Source organism: Pongo pygmaeus, chromosome 6 (assembly GCF_028885625.2).
Source record: "Pongo pygmaeus isolate AG05252 chromosome 6, NHGRI_mPonPyg2-v2.0_pri, whole genome shotgun sequence".
Classification (NCBI taxonomy): Eukaryota; Metazoa; Chordata; class Mammalia; order Primates; family Hominidae; genus Pongo; species Pongo pygmaeus.
The window spans coordinates 138,812,137-138,831,607 of NC_072379.2; the positions used below are offsets into that span (position 1 = coordinate 138,812,137).

General features: G+C 43.1%; 1 protein-coding gene across 3 annotated transcripts in view; it reads left to right on the top strand.

Moving 5' to 3' along the window:
• The window catches only part of TBXAS1 (thromboxane A synthase 1), a 190,096-nt gene that overhangs the window by 24,206 nt on the left and 146,419 nt on the right, over positions 1–19,471 (top strand). For 2 of the 3 annotated variants that reach the window (XM_054493971.2, XM_054493973.1), the window contains exon 2: positions 18,221–18,314. In XM_054493971.2, the coding sequence (XP_054349946.1) occupies positions 18,221–18,314 (94 nt within the window). Of the gene's footprint in view, positions 1–18,220; positions 18,315–19,471 lie in introns of those variants that run through there. The other variant, XM_054493972.2, reaches the window with a different exon arrangement.

Here is a 19,471-nt window from a genome sequence, read left to right on the forward strand (position 1 = left end):
CCTTGAGCAGAAAGCCGAAGAGCAATCTGGCCTTTGCAAATGGAGAAAGAGTGGATGCATCAGCAGAGAGGAGAGTGGGCTGGGACAAGGGTGAGAGAAGGAAGCAAGCACCTAGGCACAAAATTTAAGAAGGCCCTCACTCTCAGGGTTGTACAAGAGTAGGGGTGGCACTCGTACAGCCCTGAGAGTGAGGGCCTCCTTAAATTTTGTACCCTAGGTTTGTTCTTGCCTCTCCTTTAACTTGGCCCTAGAGAAAAGCCTGGGAAAAAGCCCAGAACGGTGAAACGACATGGTGTAATTAGGAATGTGTGAGTCATGCAAGATTGCCCAAGCCTGATTTAGGGACAGAGATGACTTACAGTGAGGCTAGCAGTCAGGCTGCGGCCAGGTCACCAAAGACCCTAGGTGCCAAATAAAGGAGGTTAGTGCTTGAACTGAAAGTGACAGGGAGCCAAGGAAGATTTCTGAGCAGGGCTGCAACATGGTGAGATTTGCATATGAGCAAGATTCTTCTGGCCTTGGTGTGGAGGACTGATTGGAGGATGATAGGAGAAACTAGAGGCTGGGAGGCCAGTTCAGGACCCTACTGAAAACTCTATGCCCAAGGCAGAGACGACGACCTGATATAGGGCAGTGCCAGTTAGGAGTAAGAATGAAGAACTCACTCAAGACATGTTTTGAAGGCAGAATTGACAGGACTTGGTGATTGATTGCAGATGAGGATCAAAGGAAAGAGTCAAAGATAGCATGAAGTTTCAAAGATGGTCATCAATTTAGAAGCCAAGGGGGTTTATTAGACAAGATAACAAGCATGTGAAGACAGTGATTTCAGCTTCCCCAAGTCCAAGGTAAACCCTTAGTTCTCCTGTTTTCTGTAGGATAAGCTCTCTGGAGGCTAGGATGTATCTTATTCATTTTTGTATGATATCTACTCTGTAAGTGTCTTTGAATTGCATTAAGTGGCTTTCACACCTCCGCATCCTGCTCGTTGGCTTTCAAGTGGCCTTAGGGGTGTTACTATTGTTTGAAAGTTTGTCTCCTCCAAAAATCATGTTGAAATTTAATCCCCGATGTGGCAGTGTTGAGAGGTGAGGCCTGTAAGAGGTGACTGGGTCATGAGGGCAAAGCTATCATAAATGGACTCTGTGCAGAGTCCCCACCAGCAAGAAGGCCCTCACCAGATGCAACTCCTCAACCTTGGACTTCTCAGCTTCCATAACTGTAAGAAATAAATTCTTTTTCTTTATAAATTATCTAGGTTCAGGTATTGTGTTATAAGCAACAGAAAACAAACAAAGACAGGTATCAAAGTCCTTTTAAAGATGGCTGTGTAGCTGGGATCAGACTAACACAGCAATGTGTTCAAACTCCCATTCTAAACACACAGGACCTGGGGCTCTGACTTGGCCCCACGGTCTTGAGTTGAAGCCTGAAGTGTGACTGGATGTCAGGCGTGGGCTGCCCTGGGGCATTGGGAAGTAGCAAGAGGGATGAGGTGAAGGTCAAGCAGAGTGGGGGATGTCAGGAAGCTGGGGAGACTTGGGCGGCCAGGTGAAGTGGGCCTCATGAAAGACAATTTGGGATCAGAATGTCTGCCAGAGAGCAGGCTAGAAGGCAGCTGGCTTCTGAGCTGCAGCCTAGAAAGGCTGATTCAGCAGTGCTAGGAGGAAGTGGGAGGTTTTGTCATCCCAGAAGCCATATCTGGAGCAAGGGGAAGTACTAAGACCATAGGGTAGCATTTGGAGCCACACACTGAGACTAACTTCCTCTGACCCAGGCAACGACACACCGCCCTCGTGGTCAACCAGAGCCCCCAGATCCTTTTCTGTGAACTCCAATGAAGCCAGGCCTCATTCTTCCTGAACTTGAGAAGTTTAGAAAATATCTGCTTTGCCTTCACTACCCTCCATTTTCATAAAAATAAAGCGAGTAAAAAAAGCAAGTCTGAGCGCTTTGAAACATTAATTAAAGGCACCACAGTTTCCTTATTTAACTGAGGGTTGCTACCTCATCTGGGATTATTAGCAAAGCAGAGAGCCTTTGTTGTGCTTGACAAAGTGATTAATTCAGACTCTAGGTGAATTTTGGCTTTCTCAACATCTTTTGATGTGCTAAGATCCCCCAATGAGGACAACGTCATCAATTACTTAAACAAGCCATTATCTTGAGATCACAATTATTGGGGAGGCCCAGTCTACTAATTGGCAGAGAGACAGAAATGGACTACCAGGTTGTGGCTTCAACCCTTAATTGTTCTAGGAGGAGCGAGAGTCCTTTAAAATGTTTTGTGGCAATGCTCCTGCTGTTCTGGGGTGATCGAGTTATTTTTCCACCAGGCAAAATGCAGCCTGGGTGACCTGCATCTCTAGAACCAAGAAGCTGCCTGTGATTCCACTGACTTGGCGTTCTCATGGGCCAGGACACAGAACTCAGAACTGAGGGATGAGTGTGTCAACGGAAGAGAGATGAGGTTCATAAAATTGGAAAGGAGAGTTTTATTTCTTATAAAGGGTTGCAGCCTTCGGGTGGCCATTCTGACAGGCTAGGAAGATACTTTGATGGAGTGGAAAAGGGAATGGGAATTTATGCAGAGCAGGGAGGCCAAATATACATATTCAATAAGCTATGGGAGGAGTCATGAATATTTATGAAAGAAGAAACATGTGCATGCGCAATTGAGAGTCATGCACCTTCATGGGGCCCATGTAGAAAAAATGGCGGCCTTAGCATAATCTGAGGGTGGAGTTTCCGAGCCTCTGACTTCAAAAGGTGAAGCAGAAGACAGGAAAACCCTCACTGAGCATCCTCCATACAATGGCCAGAATCACTCCATAGTCGGTGGTCTCTTATCAGGCAAAAGAAAGGGGCAGCATCAGGTGGCAGGTTGATGTCAGCGGTGGAGGCTTTTAAGATCAGACGCTTTCAGGGCTGTATGGTGTCAACATTAATGGAGGCTTTGAAAAGGCCGCTTTCTGTTTAGCCCTTAGGGGAGAAAGCATAATCATGGCTAGTGAGGGAGGGGTAGACCCCCCCATCCCATCATGGCCAAGAACTCAGTTTCCAAGTTTACTCTGGGGACCCCTTGGCCAAGAGATGGTCCATTCAGTCAGTTGGGGGCTTAGGATTTTATTTTTAGTTTACAAGTTCTAGAAGCAAACATCCTACTCAAGAGGCAAATTCTCCAGCCCCTGGAAGCTGTCCTTGGGCTTCCATGGGATGCTACATCTGTGCTTACTGTCCCCTGACACATAAAGAATTCAAGGACCAGATACAAGAGGCTGCTTTTTACATTTTAAAATATATAATCATATAATCTTCTATTTAAATAGATTTATCTTTGTACATTTAACTAAGCCATTACTCTTTTTTTTTTCTCTCTCGATCCTAGGAAAGAGTTTTTGGGGGAAGGTTTTATGCTGCATGGATATATGTCATTGGTTTTTCTGGTGAAAGGTGGAGGAACTTTGTCTGGTTAAATTCAGTCAAATAACCAATACTTAAACAAACAAAAGCCACCCCTGAAGTGTTTCATAAATATCAGTCACTTCAAGAGTTTTATGATGTACGTCAATTGCTTTGTTCTGTTTTTACAATAGAAACACAGGTTGTGTGTGTGTTTGCATGGTGGCACTACTGTTTGCTGTACCTTCATCATTCTTCTCCTTTAATTCTCACTGGGACAGAAGGGCAAGACACTTTCCCAGGGTCAGAATCCTGGGATTGACTGGCTGGATTTTCTTTTCTTCTCAACTTTTTTTTTTTTTTTTTTTTTTTAAGAGACAGGGTCTCTCTCTGTCACCCAAGCTGGAGTGCAGTGGCTTGATCATAGCTTACTGCAGCCTCTAACTCCTGGGCTCAAGTGATCCTCCTGCCTCAGCCTGCCAAGTAGGTGGGTCTACAGGCACACACCACCACACCTGGCAATTTTTTAAAAAAATTTTTGTAGAGGTGGGGTCCTGCTATGTTGCCCAGGCTGGTCTCAAACTCTTGGCCTCAAACAATCCTCCTGCCTTGGCCTCCCAAAACACTGGGATTACGGGTGTAAGCTACCACTCCTGGCCTTGGGCTGAATTTTCTTGGGGGTGGGAGGGGCATTTTAAAGCACTCTTGAGAAAGTAGAACATACTCCATTTTAAGGCAGTTTCTTTGCAGTGCTTCTTCCTACACATCAACCCCATGCTCACTCTTCCCCATGGCCTCCAGGTGACCCATCTGTTCCAAGGCAGCAGCCTTTCCAGTGCCTTCACCTGCTATGGTGCCACAACACGGCTCTCATTTATTGTGCCAGCTTTGACACCTCTGTTCTCAGTTTAATGATTTTTCTGGGGATGGGTCCTTCTTGGAGGGTCCTGCTTTGTTTTTGTTTTTTCCCAGATTAACTTTGGGGGATATAGTAAGTGGAGACCATTTACCGTTTTTTAAGGCTCAACAAATATCCAGTAGTCAGACAGAAGAGTGATCAAAATAGAAAGCATGTATTTAAACTGGAACTGACAGGTGACAGGGGATGCCTCTTAGCCACAACGATCATAATGTAAATGCTTAATTAACTGTTTGTCAGTAGCCATTGAATGTCTGTCTGGTCCACTAGGCTGTAAGTGCCACAGGGCAAGGGCATATAGGCATGGTCCCTGCAGCATCCTGGTATCCGGAACTCAGCACTCCCCCAGCACCATGCTTGGTATCTGCTCTCTGGCCATGGTTTTAAACTATCAGCTGAGCCCAAGCAACCTAGCAGACCACATTTTGATTATGACCATCCTTGAGAGTCATGTCTTCTTGGCAGTGTTCCATAGACTGAATGGCGAGTGAGATCACTTTAGAAGGTACATGGACTTTAAAAATCTTTCATTATAAAGCATTTATTTATTTTTTAATTTTTAATTTTTATTTTTTATTTTGAGAAGGAGTTTTGCTCTCGTTGCCCAGGCTGGAGTGCAATGGCGTGATCTTGGCTCACCACAACCTCCTCCTCCCGGGTTCAAGTGACTCACCTGCCTCAGCCTCCTGAGTAGCTGGGATTACAAGCATGCACCAAAATTAACCATGCCCGGTTAATTTGCATTTTTAGTAGAGATGGGGTTTCTCCATGTTGGTCAGGCTGGTCTCGAACTCCCGACCTCACGCCAGTGGATTACAGGCGTGAGCCACTGTGCCCGGCCCAAAGCATTCATTTTTTATCATTAGTTTTGTTTGTTTGTTTGTTTGTTTGTTTGTTTGTTTTTGAGATGGAGTCTCACTCTGTCGCCCAGGCTGGCTGGAGTGCAGTGGCATGATCTCGGCTCACTGCAAGCTCTGCCTCCTGGGTTCACACCATTCTTCTGCCTCAGCCTCCCAAGTAGCTGGGACTACAGGCGCCCACCACCACACCTGGCTAATTTTTTGTATTTTTAGTAGAGACGGGGTTTCACTGTGTTAGCCAGGATGGTCTCGATCTCCTAACCTCATGATCCGCCCGCCTCAGCCTCCTAAAGTGCTGGGATTACAGGCGTGAGCCGCCGCACCCGGCCTATCATTAGTTTTTAATTTATGTAAGTGATACTGATTTTCACTTATGATCATGACATAAAATTTCCTTTTAAAATGAATTCATTTCAATTTATCTAAAAGAAATTGGGAAGTAAGTAAATGTACAGGCAACTTGCAGATATGGCCAAAATTATAAAGGTGCTATACAAATAACTGAATTTAGAAGATTAAGGCCTTAATACTCGTTGAGACTTACTGACTCAATTGGCTTTCTTGCCCTGAAAAGTTAGGATAAAAATGGAGAAGTTAGTTAACTCTCTGAATTACAATAACCATCAACTAGATACCTTTTTAAAAGAATTGTAATATTTTCTTTATAAAACATATCTTTGGCTAGCCATGGTGGCTCACACCTGTAATCCCAGCACTTTGGGAGGCCAAGGTGGGTGGACCACTTGAGGTTAGGAGTTTGAGACCAGCCTGGCCAACATGGTAAAACTCTGCCTCTACTAAAAATACAAAAATTAGCTGAGCACAGTGGTACATGCCTGTAGTCCTAGCTACCCGGGAGGCTGAGGCACGAGTATGGCTTGAACCTGGGAGGTGGAGGTTGCAGTGAACTGAGATTGTGCCACTGCACTCCAGCCTGGACAACAGAGGAAGACTCCGTCTCAAAAACAACAACAAAACTAAAAAATATATATTCTTGGCTGTTTCAGTGGTGGGGCTACCAAAGCCTGGTTCAGTGCTGCCCAAGGCAGAGGCTGGGTACTGGATGAGCTCTAGGCTGGCCTTCCCCCACCCCACCCCCTGCAACTGTACCATGTACTGTTCAGTTCTGTAGAAACAGGAAGCTCAGGGTAACTCACAGTCCCCACCCCAGACACTTCTTCTTTTCAGGCACACTTCAAAATAAAATCAGGATCTATATACAATATAAGTTGGTGTGGTAGCTGAATATTGGCCCCCTAAAATGTCCACGTCCTAGCCTCTGGAACTTGTGAATGCAACCTTAGATGGCAGAAGTGATTTTGAAGATGTGATTAAGTTGAAGATCATGAAAGGGGTTAAGTATTCTGGATTGTTTGGGTGGGCCCTAAATGTAATCACAAGGTCCTTATAAAAAGGACACAGGAGTTGTCAGAGTGAGAGAAGGCAGTGTGAGGACTGGAAGCAGAACTGGACGGTTACGACCATGACCCCAGGGAGACAAGGAGGGGACACCCCCTGCCGTCTCCAGAAGGAACCAGCCCTGCGGACACCCTGCCTGTAGACCAGTGAGGTTGATTTTGGACTTCTGGCCTCCAGAGCTGTCAAAGAATAAATTTGTGTTGTTTTAAATCCCTCAGCTTGTGGCTACTTGTTATAACAGAAATAGAAAACTAATACAGTTGGGAAATATAAGTTTACCTAAAAATATTCCTTCACAGCCGGGCGCGGTGGCTCATGCCTGTAATCCCAGCACTTTGGGAGGCTGAGGTGAGCGGATCACCTGAGGTCAGGAGTTCGAGACCAGCCTGGTCAATATGGTGAAACCCCGTCTCTACTGAAAACACAAAAAATAGCTGGGCGTGGTGGCACATGCCTGTAATCCCAGCTACTTGGGAGGCTGAGGCAGGAGAATTGCTTGAGCCCGGGAGGCAAAGGTTGCAGTGAGCCGAGATCATGCCATTGTACTCCAGCCTGGGCAACAAGAGTGAAACTCTGTCTCAAAAAAAAAAAATTCTTCACTTCTGACAGGATTCTGCATTTGATCTATTATGTAAGACACTTACTATACATATAGACAGGGTCTCGCTCTGTTGCCTAGGCTGGAGTGCAGTGGTACGATCATAGCTCACTGTGACCTTGAACTCCCGGGCTCAAGCAGTCCTCCTGCCTCAGACTCCCAAGTAACTAGTACTACAGGCATGCATCACCACACCTGGCTAATTTTTTTTTCTTTTTAGAATTTTTTTTTTTTTTTAGGATCTCACTTTGTTGCCCAGGCTGGTCTGAACTCCTGACCTCAAGTGATCCTTGACCTCCTTTGCCTTGGCCTCCCGAAGTGCTAGGATTACAGGAGCGAGCCACTGTGCCTGGCCTGTTTAAAATAATTCTAATGGCAAAGGATTCAATTAACAAGTCTCAAAATCAATGCAAGTTTTGCACAGGTATCACGTGGCTGAAGTACCAAACATGGTATCATGAATTAAGTGCATAACATCTGACAATGGTGACACATGCTATTTTTGTATTATTGTGAACTCATGGATTCAAAATATATTTGATGTGTTTTGATCCATTGCAATTATTATTTTATGGAGCAAATTGTCCATGTATCAGTCTTGCTGGCCTGAAGTCAAGGTGTCAGGCAGGCTGGTTCCTTCTCGGGGATCCAGGGGAATATTGGTTTCTTGCCTCCTTGGTTCACGGTTGCTTCACTCTAATCTCTGCTTCCAGGCATCACGTTGCCCAAAGTAAATGAGGTGGGGATGTATAATCCTCCAACTGGGAGGGACAGTCATGTCTTAACCCATTATGCAATGTACTGTGTCTCAAGTGTTTCTGATTTGAGGAGTTGGTGGATTGTGTTTGCAATGGTGATGTAGACATGATTGGGAGACAACAGATTTAGAGGGAAAATTAAAATCAGATTTAGATTAAGTGTAAAATGCCAAACAGACATTCAAAGCATCCATCAAGTTGGAAGTTGGATAAGGAGGACTGGAGCTCAGTGAAGAAAATGGAACTAGAGTTAAAAATGTGGAATTATTGACATATAGATGGTATTGAAGTGATGGGACTCAACATAAGGAAAGGACCCAGCAAAGACAGTGAGGAGCAATCTTTGAGGTAGGAGGAGTGGTATCATGGAAACAGGGAAGAGAGTGCTTCAGGAAGGAGGAATGTTTATCTCTCTCAAAATCCTACTGAGGGATCAGTAAAGAAATAATGGGATTGATAAGATCAAAATCATCAATGATCTTGACAAGGGCAGCCCCGGGGAAACTGTGGGTACAGAAGCTTAGTTGGAGTGGGGGGAGGACAGACTAAGGGCACAGAAGGGGAGAAAGCTGTCTAGACAATGCTTTCAAGGAAACTTACTGGGAAGGAATGAAGAAAAATAAGGCAATGGCCAAATCCAAGGAGTTTGCCTTTTTTCCTTTAAGATAGAAGACACTAGAATATGGATGCTGATAGGAATGATCCAGTAGAAATGGAGAAAGCAATGCAACAGGAAGGAACAATAATTGAGAATAATGAGTAAGGACAAGGAGCAAAACTAACAAGATTGGCTTTAGGTAGGTAAAGGCTCCCTCTCTCTCTCTCTTTCTCATCACAATCATCAGTTCATTAGTATATGTTATTAATACACTTTTGGTTTCTAAGCAGGCTGCCTTTGTTCTCAGCATATTGTCTACATGTTCTCTTGTGGTGGTTTATCCACAAAGTCTTAGCCTAGAGGACAGAAAGGGACAGTAAGTAGGGTTAGTGAATAATGGCACTTGTCTGAAATGTGGCTGACCTGGTTTTAACTCTGACTCAATTGCTTAGCAGCACCTTGGGTACGTTATTTACCTCTCTAAGCTTTTATTTCCTAATCAGTAATATAAGAATGGTATTTCTTTCTATCCTATGTGATTGTTGGAGGGCTTGTACAAGACAGTATATAAAAAGTACTAAGCATAGTGCCTGAGACACAGGAAACTAAAAACTATTGTAAATTACAATAATAGTAATGATTGTATAACTCTTGTATGTCAATATACATGTATAATATATTTTTCTTGTGCAGTGACAAAGTTATTGTCAGGCTAATGACTGCAATGACTATGTCTTTGTGGTACCTACATTATTGGTGAAAGAACTGAACACCAGCCAGATATTTATGTATTTATTGAGTAGTCTTCTATTTTTTTTCCAGAGGAGTAAAGAGTATAAGCGGTTCCTTAGGCAACAAATTATAATGGCTGTCATTCACTAAATCTTGTATATAGGGCGGGACAGAATTGAAAAAACAATAGGAAGGTCTTGTAACTCCAGCATATCTGTTCTTCTGAGGTTTGCATGTGTACATCTTATAGCATATTGATATTCAGAAGTTTCCTATTGGAATGCAACTATCAGACAATAAAACCACTACATTAAAAATATACAGAATGCAGATAAAGAACTACTTAGAGGAAGATTTATAGCTTTAAATGCATTCATTGAAAACATGTGAACTAAACTATTAACTTAAGAAGTTAAAACAAAACAACAAGAAACAAAGTGTCAACCCAAAGAAAATAGAAGGAAGTCCATAATCAAAATATGAGCATAAATCAATGAACTAGAAAACAACAAAAATCAGAAATGATCAACAAAGAAAAAGTTGGTGCTTTGAAAAGATAAATAAAATAGATAAACCCATAGCATGACTAATCAAGAACAACTTTTCCAAGCAAGCTAGGCATAGAAGGAAATATCTTCAACCCAATAAAGGATATCTATGAAAACTCTAAAGCAAAACCTCACACTTAATTTTGAAACATTAGCTGCATTCCTGCAGAGTCAAGAACAAGAAAAGGATGCTTACTCTTTCTGTTTCCTTTTTGTACTAGAGATTTTAGCCAATGTAATAAGAAAAGAAAATGAGAAGTCAGACAAAAGGATTAAAAAGAAAGAGAATGGACTGATATTATTTGCATAAAACGTAATTATCAGCATAGGAAATCAAAGAAATTCCACATGTAAACCAATAAAACTAATTAGAAAGTTCAGAAGGATCATTGATTACAACACTGGCATTAAAAAAAAAAGGTGCTCCTATACATGAGCAACACCAAAACAAATGTACGTAAATAGCAAAAAGATACTCTTCTCTGCACAAAGTCATAAAATGTTACTGAAGGACAGAGAAAATAAAATCAACAGAGAGATACAACACATTCATAGATGAGACAAATTGATGTTGTAATAATGTTGGTATGTTCTAAATTAATGTATACATTTAATGCAATTCCAAAAAAATCCAAATAGCATTTTTTCATCAAATCAGACTAATTCTAAAATTAATATGAAAAAGTAAGTTATAAAAATGTATTTTATGGTAAAAGGAATTTGAGTAAGAAAAAAAGACAAAAAAGAGAATAAAAAGAAGTAATATAGAAAAAAGAGAAAAAAACAAAAAGTGTGTTTTAGAGTTATACCAGTTAAAATAGTGAAGCATAAGCATAAGCTAGATAAATGGATCAGAATAGATCCAAGCACCTATACTACTAAGAAGCACAATAGAAGTGACATTATGAAACAGTGGGAAAAAGGGAGCAGTGCAGCAGGCACACCATCTCTTTGCTAACCCGTTGGAGGGATGTAATCGGCTGTGGGACAAGATTACTTTACCAGGGTCTCACTGAGATACCGATTCTGTTGAGCCACCTCTCATTGTAGAATCTGGCTCAACACACCCTCTGATGATTGATTTGGCTTCTCAAGTACCTGGAAAGGAGGTACTCTAAGAAGGAGATGTCTGATTCTTATTGCTTGGAAAAAAAATACTCATTATTATAAATTTGTAAATGAACAGTCTTGTTTGCAGGTTGTATTTTAGGAGATAGCCTAGTTACTACTGACATGTGAGTGAGTGTGCATCAGATGATTTCCAGCCCTGAGGGCAAACTGAGATGGAGGTCTTAAGGGAATGGAGAGGGGGCTGAACATGAGGGTGAGGATGCCAGGATGGACACGAGGTGCTAAAAGGGAAACTGAGAAGATCTCACATGTAAAGTCTGTATTGCACCATTTCCCCGCCGACCCCACAGGAACATCAGCCTTGAGGCATGATTTAAGCAGTTTCAATCCTTACAGTTTCTCTTGTTGTGGGTGTGGGTGAGAAATGGGACAAGGATAAAGGGAATGGAATTTACAGTCAACTAACAAGGCTGTGGTTAGTTATTAGCTAAGTCAATGAAAACTATTCAGATTTATCTGCGTATCTTCCTCTTCACACCCAGATATGCGCGTGGAGTCAGCTTGCAGTCACCTATCAATGACTGCTCATTTTCCAACTAATTTTTAAATCAGTTAGTGGAGCACAATTCTACCTGCCACCTAGATAAACCATACTGTGGGAGTGAGGGGGAGGGAGAGAGAAGAAGGAGGAGGAGGAGGAGGAAGAGGAAGAGGAGGAGGAAGAGGAGGAGGAGGAGGAAGAAAAGAAGGAAGGGAGGGAGGGAAGGAAGAAGGAAGGAAGGAAGGAGGGAAGGAAGGAAGGGAGGGAGGGAGGGAGGGAGGAAAGGAAGAAGGAAGGAAGGAGGGAGGGAGGGAAGGAGGAAGGGAGGAAGGAGGGAGAGAGGGGAGGAGGAAGGGAGGAAAGAAGGAGGGAAGGAGGAAGGGAGGGAAGGAGGAAGGAAAGAAGGAGGGAGGGAGGAAGGAAGGAAAGAGGGAGGGAAGGAAGGAAACGAGGGAAGGAGAGAAGAAGGGAAGGAAGTTAGTTAATAATGTCAAAAGTTGGGAAACATTTTTGAGAATGAAGAAGAAATGATAGGAAAATGTGTTTTCTCTCTCTAGTAAGAAAATAGATGCAGACATCAAAATACATTGATGTAGCTACCAAATTAGAAAAAAGTTTTATGAGAGCATTTGGTGCAAAGGATACACCGACAGTAGGACTAGCTGGGACAAACTTTAAGGAAAGCAATTAGATATTACATACCAGTGTTTAAAACCAGTGACTCATGGATCTCAGGTCAAGAAAATCTTCATGCACAAAGTGTGGGAAAACCTCTGTGCAGAAATGCTAACTGTAGCAGCATTAACACCAAGTAGCTAAAATATAGAAAACACCCTAAGTATTTGACAATAAGAATGGTTTAGTAAATTATAATATGTCTATAAGAGCACTATTAAGCAGCCATAAAAATGATATTTATAAAGGATTAATAACATGGAGATGTTTTTCCTTATGTTAAATGAAGAAAGTAGAAATCTGGACAAATAGAAGTAGAGAAATAAGCCAGGCACAGTGGCTCTTGCCTGTAATCATGGCACTTTGGGAGGCTGAGGCAGGCAGACCACTTGAGCCCAGGAGTTTGAGACCAGCCTGGGCAACATAGTGAGACCCTGTTTCTACAAAAAAAAAAACAAACAAAAATTAGCCACTTGTGGTTGCGCACACCTGTAGTCCCAGCTACTTCGGAGGCTGAGGTGGGAGGATCACTTGAGCCTGAGAGGTAGAGGCTACAGTGAGCTGAAATCACACCACTGCACTCCAGCCTGGGCCACAGAGTGAAAATGCTAAAAAAAAGAAAAAGAAAAAAAGTAGAGACATAGGAAAAATATAGAGAGAGTATAATAGCAAACATATAAAAAATACACAGAGGAAAAAAACAAGAGAATGACAATAGAAAGAGAGTAGGCTTTCTCCCTGATAGTTCTAGCTTTTGTGCCCAAATTTCTGTGAAGCACTTCAAAATGTGTTTTGGAAAGCCAGCAAACCTCACACTCTGCTTCCATTTCTTAATAAAACATTTTGAAAAGGCAATTATTTAAGGATCTGTTTCTAATAAAGCTTCCGATGTGGCCATGATGTTTAATGGAATTGCTGGCAAAGCCCATGAGGGCGTGCATGTTGAAACCATAGAGTAACCATAGCAAAGGGCCTCTCTTCTCCAATGTGCAGGACAGTGGGTTACCTGGCACCACTGGGCTTCACCTGTTCTTGGAGCATCACAAGTGTTTACCCCTGGAGAAGCGCTGTTTGCCAAGGGAACCTTTCACCATTTGAAATACATCAACTGAAGTTTTTGAAAGCAGTGCACCGAGTAGGAATTCTTCGGTAGTGACAGTGAGAATGTAATGACCAAACGGAGGGGCCGGCTGTATCCTTCTCCTGCACACTACAGGAGAAGCCAATTCCTGGAGGTAGATAATTTCTGTTTTCTTTTGTTCCAAACGTCAGTCAGTTTGACCATCTCCTTAATATGTGATTCATCAAAATACCCCCAATTTATCAGGAGTGGCTTCTTTGGCTAAACAATGGGCTAAGCACCCGTGTTGAATCCATCAAGAGAAGGTTTTAGGCTGGGTGTGGTGGTTCACACCTGTAATCCCCACACTATGGAAGGCCAAGGCAGGCGGATTGCCTGAGGTCAGGAGTTCAAGACCAGCCTGGCCAACATAGTGAAACCCCGTCTCTACTAAAAATACAAAAATTAGCCTGGCATGGTGGTGGGCGCCTGTAATCCTGGCTACCCAGGAGGCTGAGGCAGGAGAATGGCTTGAGCCCAGGAAGAGGAGGTTGCAGTGAGCTGAGATTGTGCCACTGCACTCCAGCCTGGGTGACAGAGTGAGACTCTGCCTCAAAAATAAACAATAAATAAATAAACAAAGAGAAAGCCTTGAGGAAGATAAAATACAGGACATTTTCCAGCCTTTACAAATTGAACCTGATTTTGAAAATGATCCAACGGCCTGATTTATTTTGAGAATGGACAGTAAGTTGTACTGCTGGCACAGCAGTATTTGTGTCCTGTAGCATTTAATGACCTCGTTGGTTGTGAAAATAAAACCGAAAGATGCTGTCTGAAGCTATATATACTTTCTGTTGTCATTTTCCAACTTAAGTATCCTTGATGTAAACAATAACAGGTGTCCATAACCATAATTGTGGGATACATTTGCATTAATTCACATCAAAGGAAACCCATTGGAAACATCAGAACATGGTGATCATCTGATCATTGCATATTACCTGCATTACACAGTAGCATCCCTGGCCACCTGCACTTTTTAAAATGGCACAGGACTTAATAACACAATTTGACATAAAAGGATTTTTTTTTACAATGACAATTTTTAAAGTAATAGGTAGATATTTTAAAACAACTTTTCATTGGCCCTGTAAGACTCACTCATAGGTATCCCTAGTGTACCACTTACCTAGGGCTGCCATATCAAAGTACTACAAACTGAGTGGCTGGAAACTCCAGAATTTATTTATTTATTTATTTATTTATTTTTTATTATTATTTTCATTTTTTTGAGATGGGGTTTTGCTCTGTCACACAGGCTGGAGTGTACTGGTATAAAAATGGCTCATTGCAGCCTCAAACTCCTGAGCTCAAGTGATCCTCCCATCCCAGCCTTCCAAGTAGATGGGACCATAGGTATGCGCCACCACACCTGGCGAATTTTTTTTTTTTTTTTTTTGAGACAGGGTGTTGCTTCATCATCCCAGCTGGAGTGCAGTGGTACAATCTTGGCTCACTGCAACTTCCACATCCTGGGTTCAAGCGATTCTCGTGTCTTAGCCTCCCGAGTAGCTGGGATTACAAGCATGCACAACCATGCCTGGTTAACCTTTGTATTTTTTTTTTAGTAGAGATGAGGTTTCGCCATTTTGGCCAGGCTGATCTTAAACTCCTGACCTCAAGTGATCTGCCTCCCTTGGCTTCCCGAAGTGCTGGGATTACAGGCATGAGCCACCATGACCAGGCTCACCCGGCTAATTTTTTTATGCTTTGTAGAGATGAGGGTCTTGCTGTGTTGCCCAGGCTGGTCTCAAACTCCTGGGCTCAAACAATTGCCCTACCTTGGCCTTCCAAATTGCTAGTTTTATAGGCATGAGCCACCACACCCAGATCACCAGAAATTTACTGTGTCACAGTTCTGGGCCAGAAGCCTGAAATTGAGGTGTCTGCAGGGCTATGTTCCCTATGAAATCTGTAGGGGAGAATCCTTCCTTGCCTCTTCCTGGCTTCTAGTGGTTTGCTGACTCTCTTTGACATAACTTGGCTTGCAGTGGCCTGACACCAATCTCTGCTTTCATAGTCACTCGGCACTTTCCTGTGAATCTCTGTCTTCGCATGGCCATCTTCTCATAAGGACACCAGTCATACTGGATTGAGGGGCCCCTGTACTTCAGTATGACTTTATTTTATTTATTTATTTTTTGACACAGAGTCTCACTCTGTCGCCCAGGCTGGAGTGCAGTGGTACAATCTTGGCTCACTGCAACCTCCTCCTCCCAGGTTCAAGAGATTCTCTTATCTTAGCCTCCCGAGTTGCTAGGATTACAGGCATGCAACACCACACCTGGCTAATTTTTTGCATTTTTAGTAGAGATGGGGTTTCACCATGTTGGCTAGGCTGGTCTTGAGCTCCTGGCCTCAAGTGATCTGCCTGCCTCGGCCTCCCAAAGTGCTGGGATTACAGGCATCAGCCGCCGTGCCCAGCCTATATGACTTCATCTTAACTAATTACATTTGCAGTGACCCTATTTCCAAATAAGGTCATATTCTGAGATTAGGACTTCTGGAGGTTAGGACTTCAACTTATCTTTTTGGTGGTGATACAATTCAACCCATTACACCTGAGGTTCATGGATTTTGGATTAAGAACGTGTTGGGACAGTCAGAGGGCAGCAAGGGGACCCTGAGACCAGAGGATATGAAACAAGAGTGCAGAGAAGGAAGTGGTAGGGAGACAAATGGAACCCATGTTGCTATTTTGCCCATAAATTTGGTGGCAATGATCTGTCCCTGCAGATTTGGGTGCAGGAACTTGAGTTACTGATGGCAATATTTGGCCAGTTTCCAGCTGAAGATGCTCAAGTTCCAGATTTGAGTCGAGGCTACAAATGCTCAAGTTCCAGATTTGAGTCGAGGCTACAAAGGGAAGTTTGTGGTGGTGTCTAGGACACTCTGCTGATGCCATATGTTTGAAAATGTCTGAATTTTGTGCATAGACACACTAGCAGTATTTTCGTAAGTGGAGTTACATAATTAGGGCATGGACTTGCATAATAATTAGAATGTATAATTAGGCACAGACTTCTTGTCCTTTAGACAATCAAGACATCTAATTACAAAATTAAGATGTAATTATGTGGTCCAAGGTCTACATCTTTTTTTCTACCCATTAGAGATTACTTTTAGAAAATAATTCAAAAAAGCTGATGAAGAAATGAACATAGACGTCGATTTGAGGATGTTAAAGAAAGTGTTAAGTGGGCTGCTAAGTTTCCTTTGGTCTTTCCTCTCCGTTGTAAGGGGAATTATTTAAAACATTGTGGTCCACTTGAAAGAATAACTTTTACCAACTGTGCTGTCAACCTTCGGTACTCACACTAATGAAGAGGAGTGTTGGTATGACTAATCCTTGGCGTTCGCGCGTGGCTCTTGAGTGTGGTTTGTAATCACACTTGAACATGGACCTAAATGTGACGTCCTGGGAATTCATTCAAACCTATTAATGGAGCCCTACGGTGGAAATCTTAGGATAACTTGGGATAGAGAACATCCTGCCTTCCCGTTCGGCCCTGGTTCTCCCTTGTGACCACTTTAAAAATTGACTCATTGGCCAGGTGTGGTGGCTTATGCCTTTAATCCCAGCACTTTGAGAGGCCAAGTCAGGAGGATCGCTTGAGGCCAGGAGTTAAGACCAACCTGGGCAATACAGGGAGACCCTGTCTCTACATAGAATCTGAAATACTAGTTGGGAGTGGTGGCACATACCTGTAGTCCCAGCGACTTGGGAGGCTGAGACAGGAGAATCACTTGAGCCCAGGAGTTTTAGGCTGCAGCGAGCCTCCACTGCACTCTAGCCTGGGTGACAGAAAGAGACCCTGTCTCTAAAGAAATAAATAGCACATTGCTCAGAATAATGCAAACCAGCGCTTAAGCTGTGTTTCCTTTCCCTGAATATTTGAGTATTTTTATTTTAAGTGCTCCTTATTGACTGCAGGTGGGAAAGATCAAAGAGTATAGCAAATACTCTGTCCTTCGAAAAAGAGTGATTCTTATAGCAGTAATCGTTTGAGTTTCAATACACACAGAAAGCTAGATTGTACTGATAGTCTCCATGTTTTTCCTTGCCCTTAAATTGTGATTTGGCTGATCTCTGCGTGATGCTAAACAACCAGTTTGACTCATTAATTTTGCTGAACTAACTGAACTTTTGACCTAATTGGCTGCTGGTTAGGGATCAGAGCCATATGTGCAGGTTTTTCTAAGCCAGTTCTGACTTTAACTGTGTTATCCCTCTGTTCCTATAAACTGTTGAAATACCATAGTAATTCCGATGTTTTGACAGCCACACTGCACTTCTCAGACTGCCGCTTTCTCCTGGGAAGTGGCACAGAAATCTGTCGGACCACGCTTCCTGATTTTTGGTTAAGAAAATATGCTTCCCATATGGTTGCGGGCCGAGAAAACAAAGACTTAAAGAGGTTGTAAGCATTTGGTGATAGGTCTTCTCCTCATGGCGCCTTCCCTCCGTTCCTATTTTTAATATTCTCTATAAGGCCAGGGAATATGGTGAGGGACAAATTATGTGTGTGGCAGGGAGGGGTTAGTCTTGACCGTGAAAATACACACATTTGCACAGGGAGTTTTGCCATTGTTAGTTTTTTTACCTTGCCCTCTGAGCAATTGCTCATGATAGATTTAGAGGCAAAGGAAAGGAATTGGAGAGAGGGGCATTTTTAAAACAATTTATTAAGAGGAATTCTAGGTCAGAGATGGACTACATCATCTCTAAGCCATCTCCAGCTCAGAGGTTTCAGGATTCCTTGATCTCCAGCCGGTCACTCAACAGGAGGTTGACTGGACTCCTATTCTACTCACTCAACTCTAGGCCTCCAATTTTTTGGTTCTTAGATGTGGGGACTGGAAACCTATTCTTTTGCCTTTACTTCCAGAGAGCTCAGTAATTCCAGTTCCTAATAGAGCCTAAAGCATGAATGCAACTTCATTTCTCAGCTTTTGAAATCTGCTTTTCCCTCCAGGTACTCCACGTCAGCATTCTCAAGACTGGAGAAGTTAGGCCTCAGACATCCCAAGCCTTTTCCTTTTATTGGGAACTTGACATTTTTCCGCCAGGTAAGGGCTGTGTTCCATTGACTTCCATCATAAAATATGCTGAGGGCCGGGCACGGTGGCTCATGCCTGTAATCCCAGCACTTTGGGAGGCCGAGGCGTGTGGATCACCTGAGGTCAGGAGTTCAAGACCAGCCTGACCAACATGGTGAAACCCCGTCTCTACTAAATACAAAAAAATTAGCTGGGCATGGTGGCACATGCCTGTAATCCCAGCTACTTGGGAGGCTGAGGCAGGAGAATCACTTGAACCCAGGAGGTGAAGGTTGCACTGAGCCGAGATTGTGCCATTACACTTTAGCCTGGGCGACAAGAGCAAAAATCTGTCTCAAAAAATAAAATAAAATGAAATAAAATAAAATAAAATAAAATATGCTGAGCCCAGGACAGGCTTTCTGCATGAAACATTGGTCTTGTCCAGGTCCCCACACCTTGAGCGGTAAAGGTGTTCTGTGATGCCATGAGCCCTCCTCTACTTATATGAATTGTTATGTGATGGCAAGAATCCATCTCTCATCACTATCAATATGTATTGAGTCCTGTCATCCATTCACTTACCCATTTCCCCCAAACCCCATATATTGCGTGTCTAAATACACCAGACCCTAGAGTGTAGAAGAGGTTACTTGTGCCCTCAAGTGCACTGTCAAATGATGGCATGCAACACCAGATGAGATACACCCTAGCACTAAATAGGGTGGTATAGATGGTAGCTGTAATCTTCCGTCAGAGGAGAGGGCGATCTGTCAGGGCTAGAATCATCCTAGGGAACTTCCTGAAGAAGGAGGTCCTTCAGGGCCTGTGGACATAGAGACGAGGGTACACACACCAGGTGGGCAGCACCATGTATGTGAGCGCACCAACATGAGAATGACTGCACAGGTTGACCAGCAGCCTGGACTGACTAGAGGCCAAATGCTAAGGTATACTGGGCAATGTAGTTGGGTGAGAGAAAGGGGCACTAGATGCTTACAGGGTAGGAAGGCAAGTGAAGAACTATTTGTGTGTTAACATTTTGAGGAGAGGCACATTGAAATGGGCAACACTCTGCAAGAGAGAAGAACATAGGTTAGAGCTGTAGAACCCAACTGTTGCCGAAGTCCAGGGGTGAAGCCACGATGGCTCGGTCTGGTCGGTGATGAGAGTGAAGAGAGATGGAT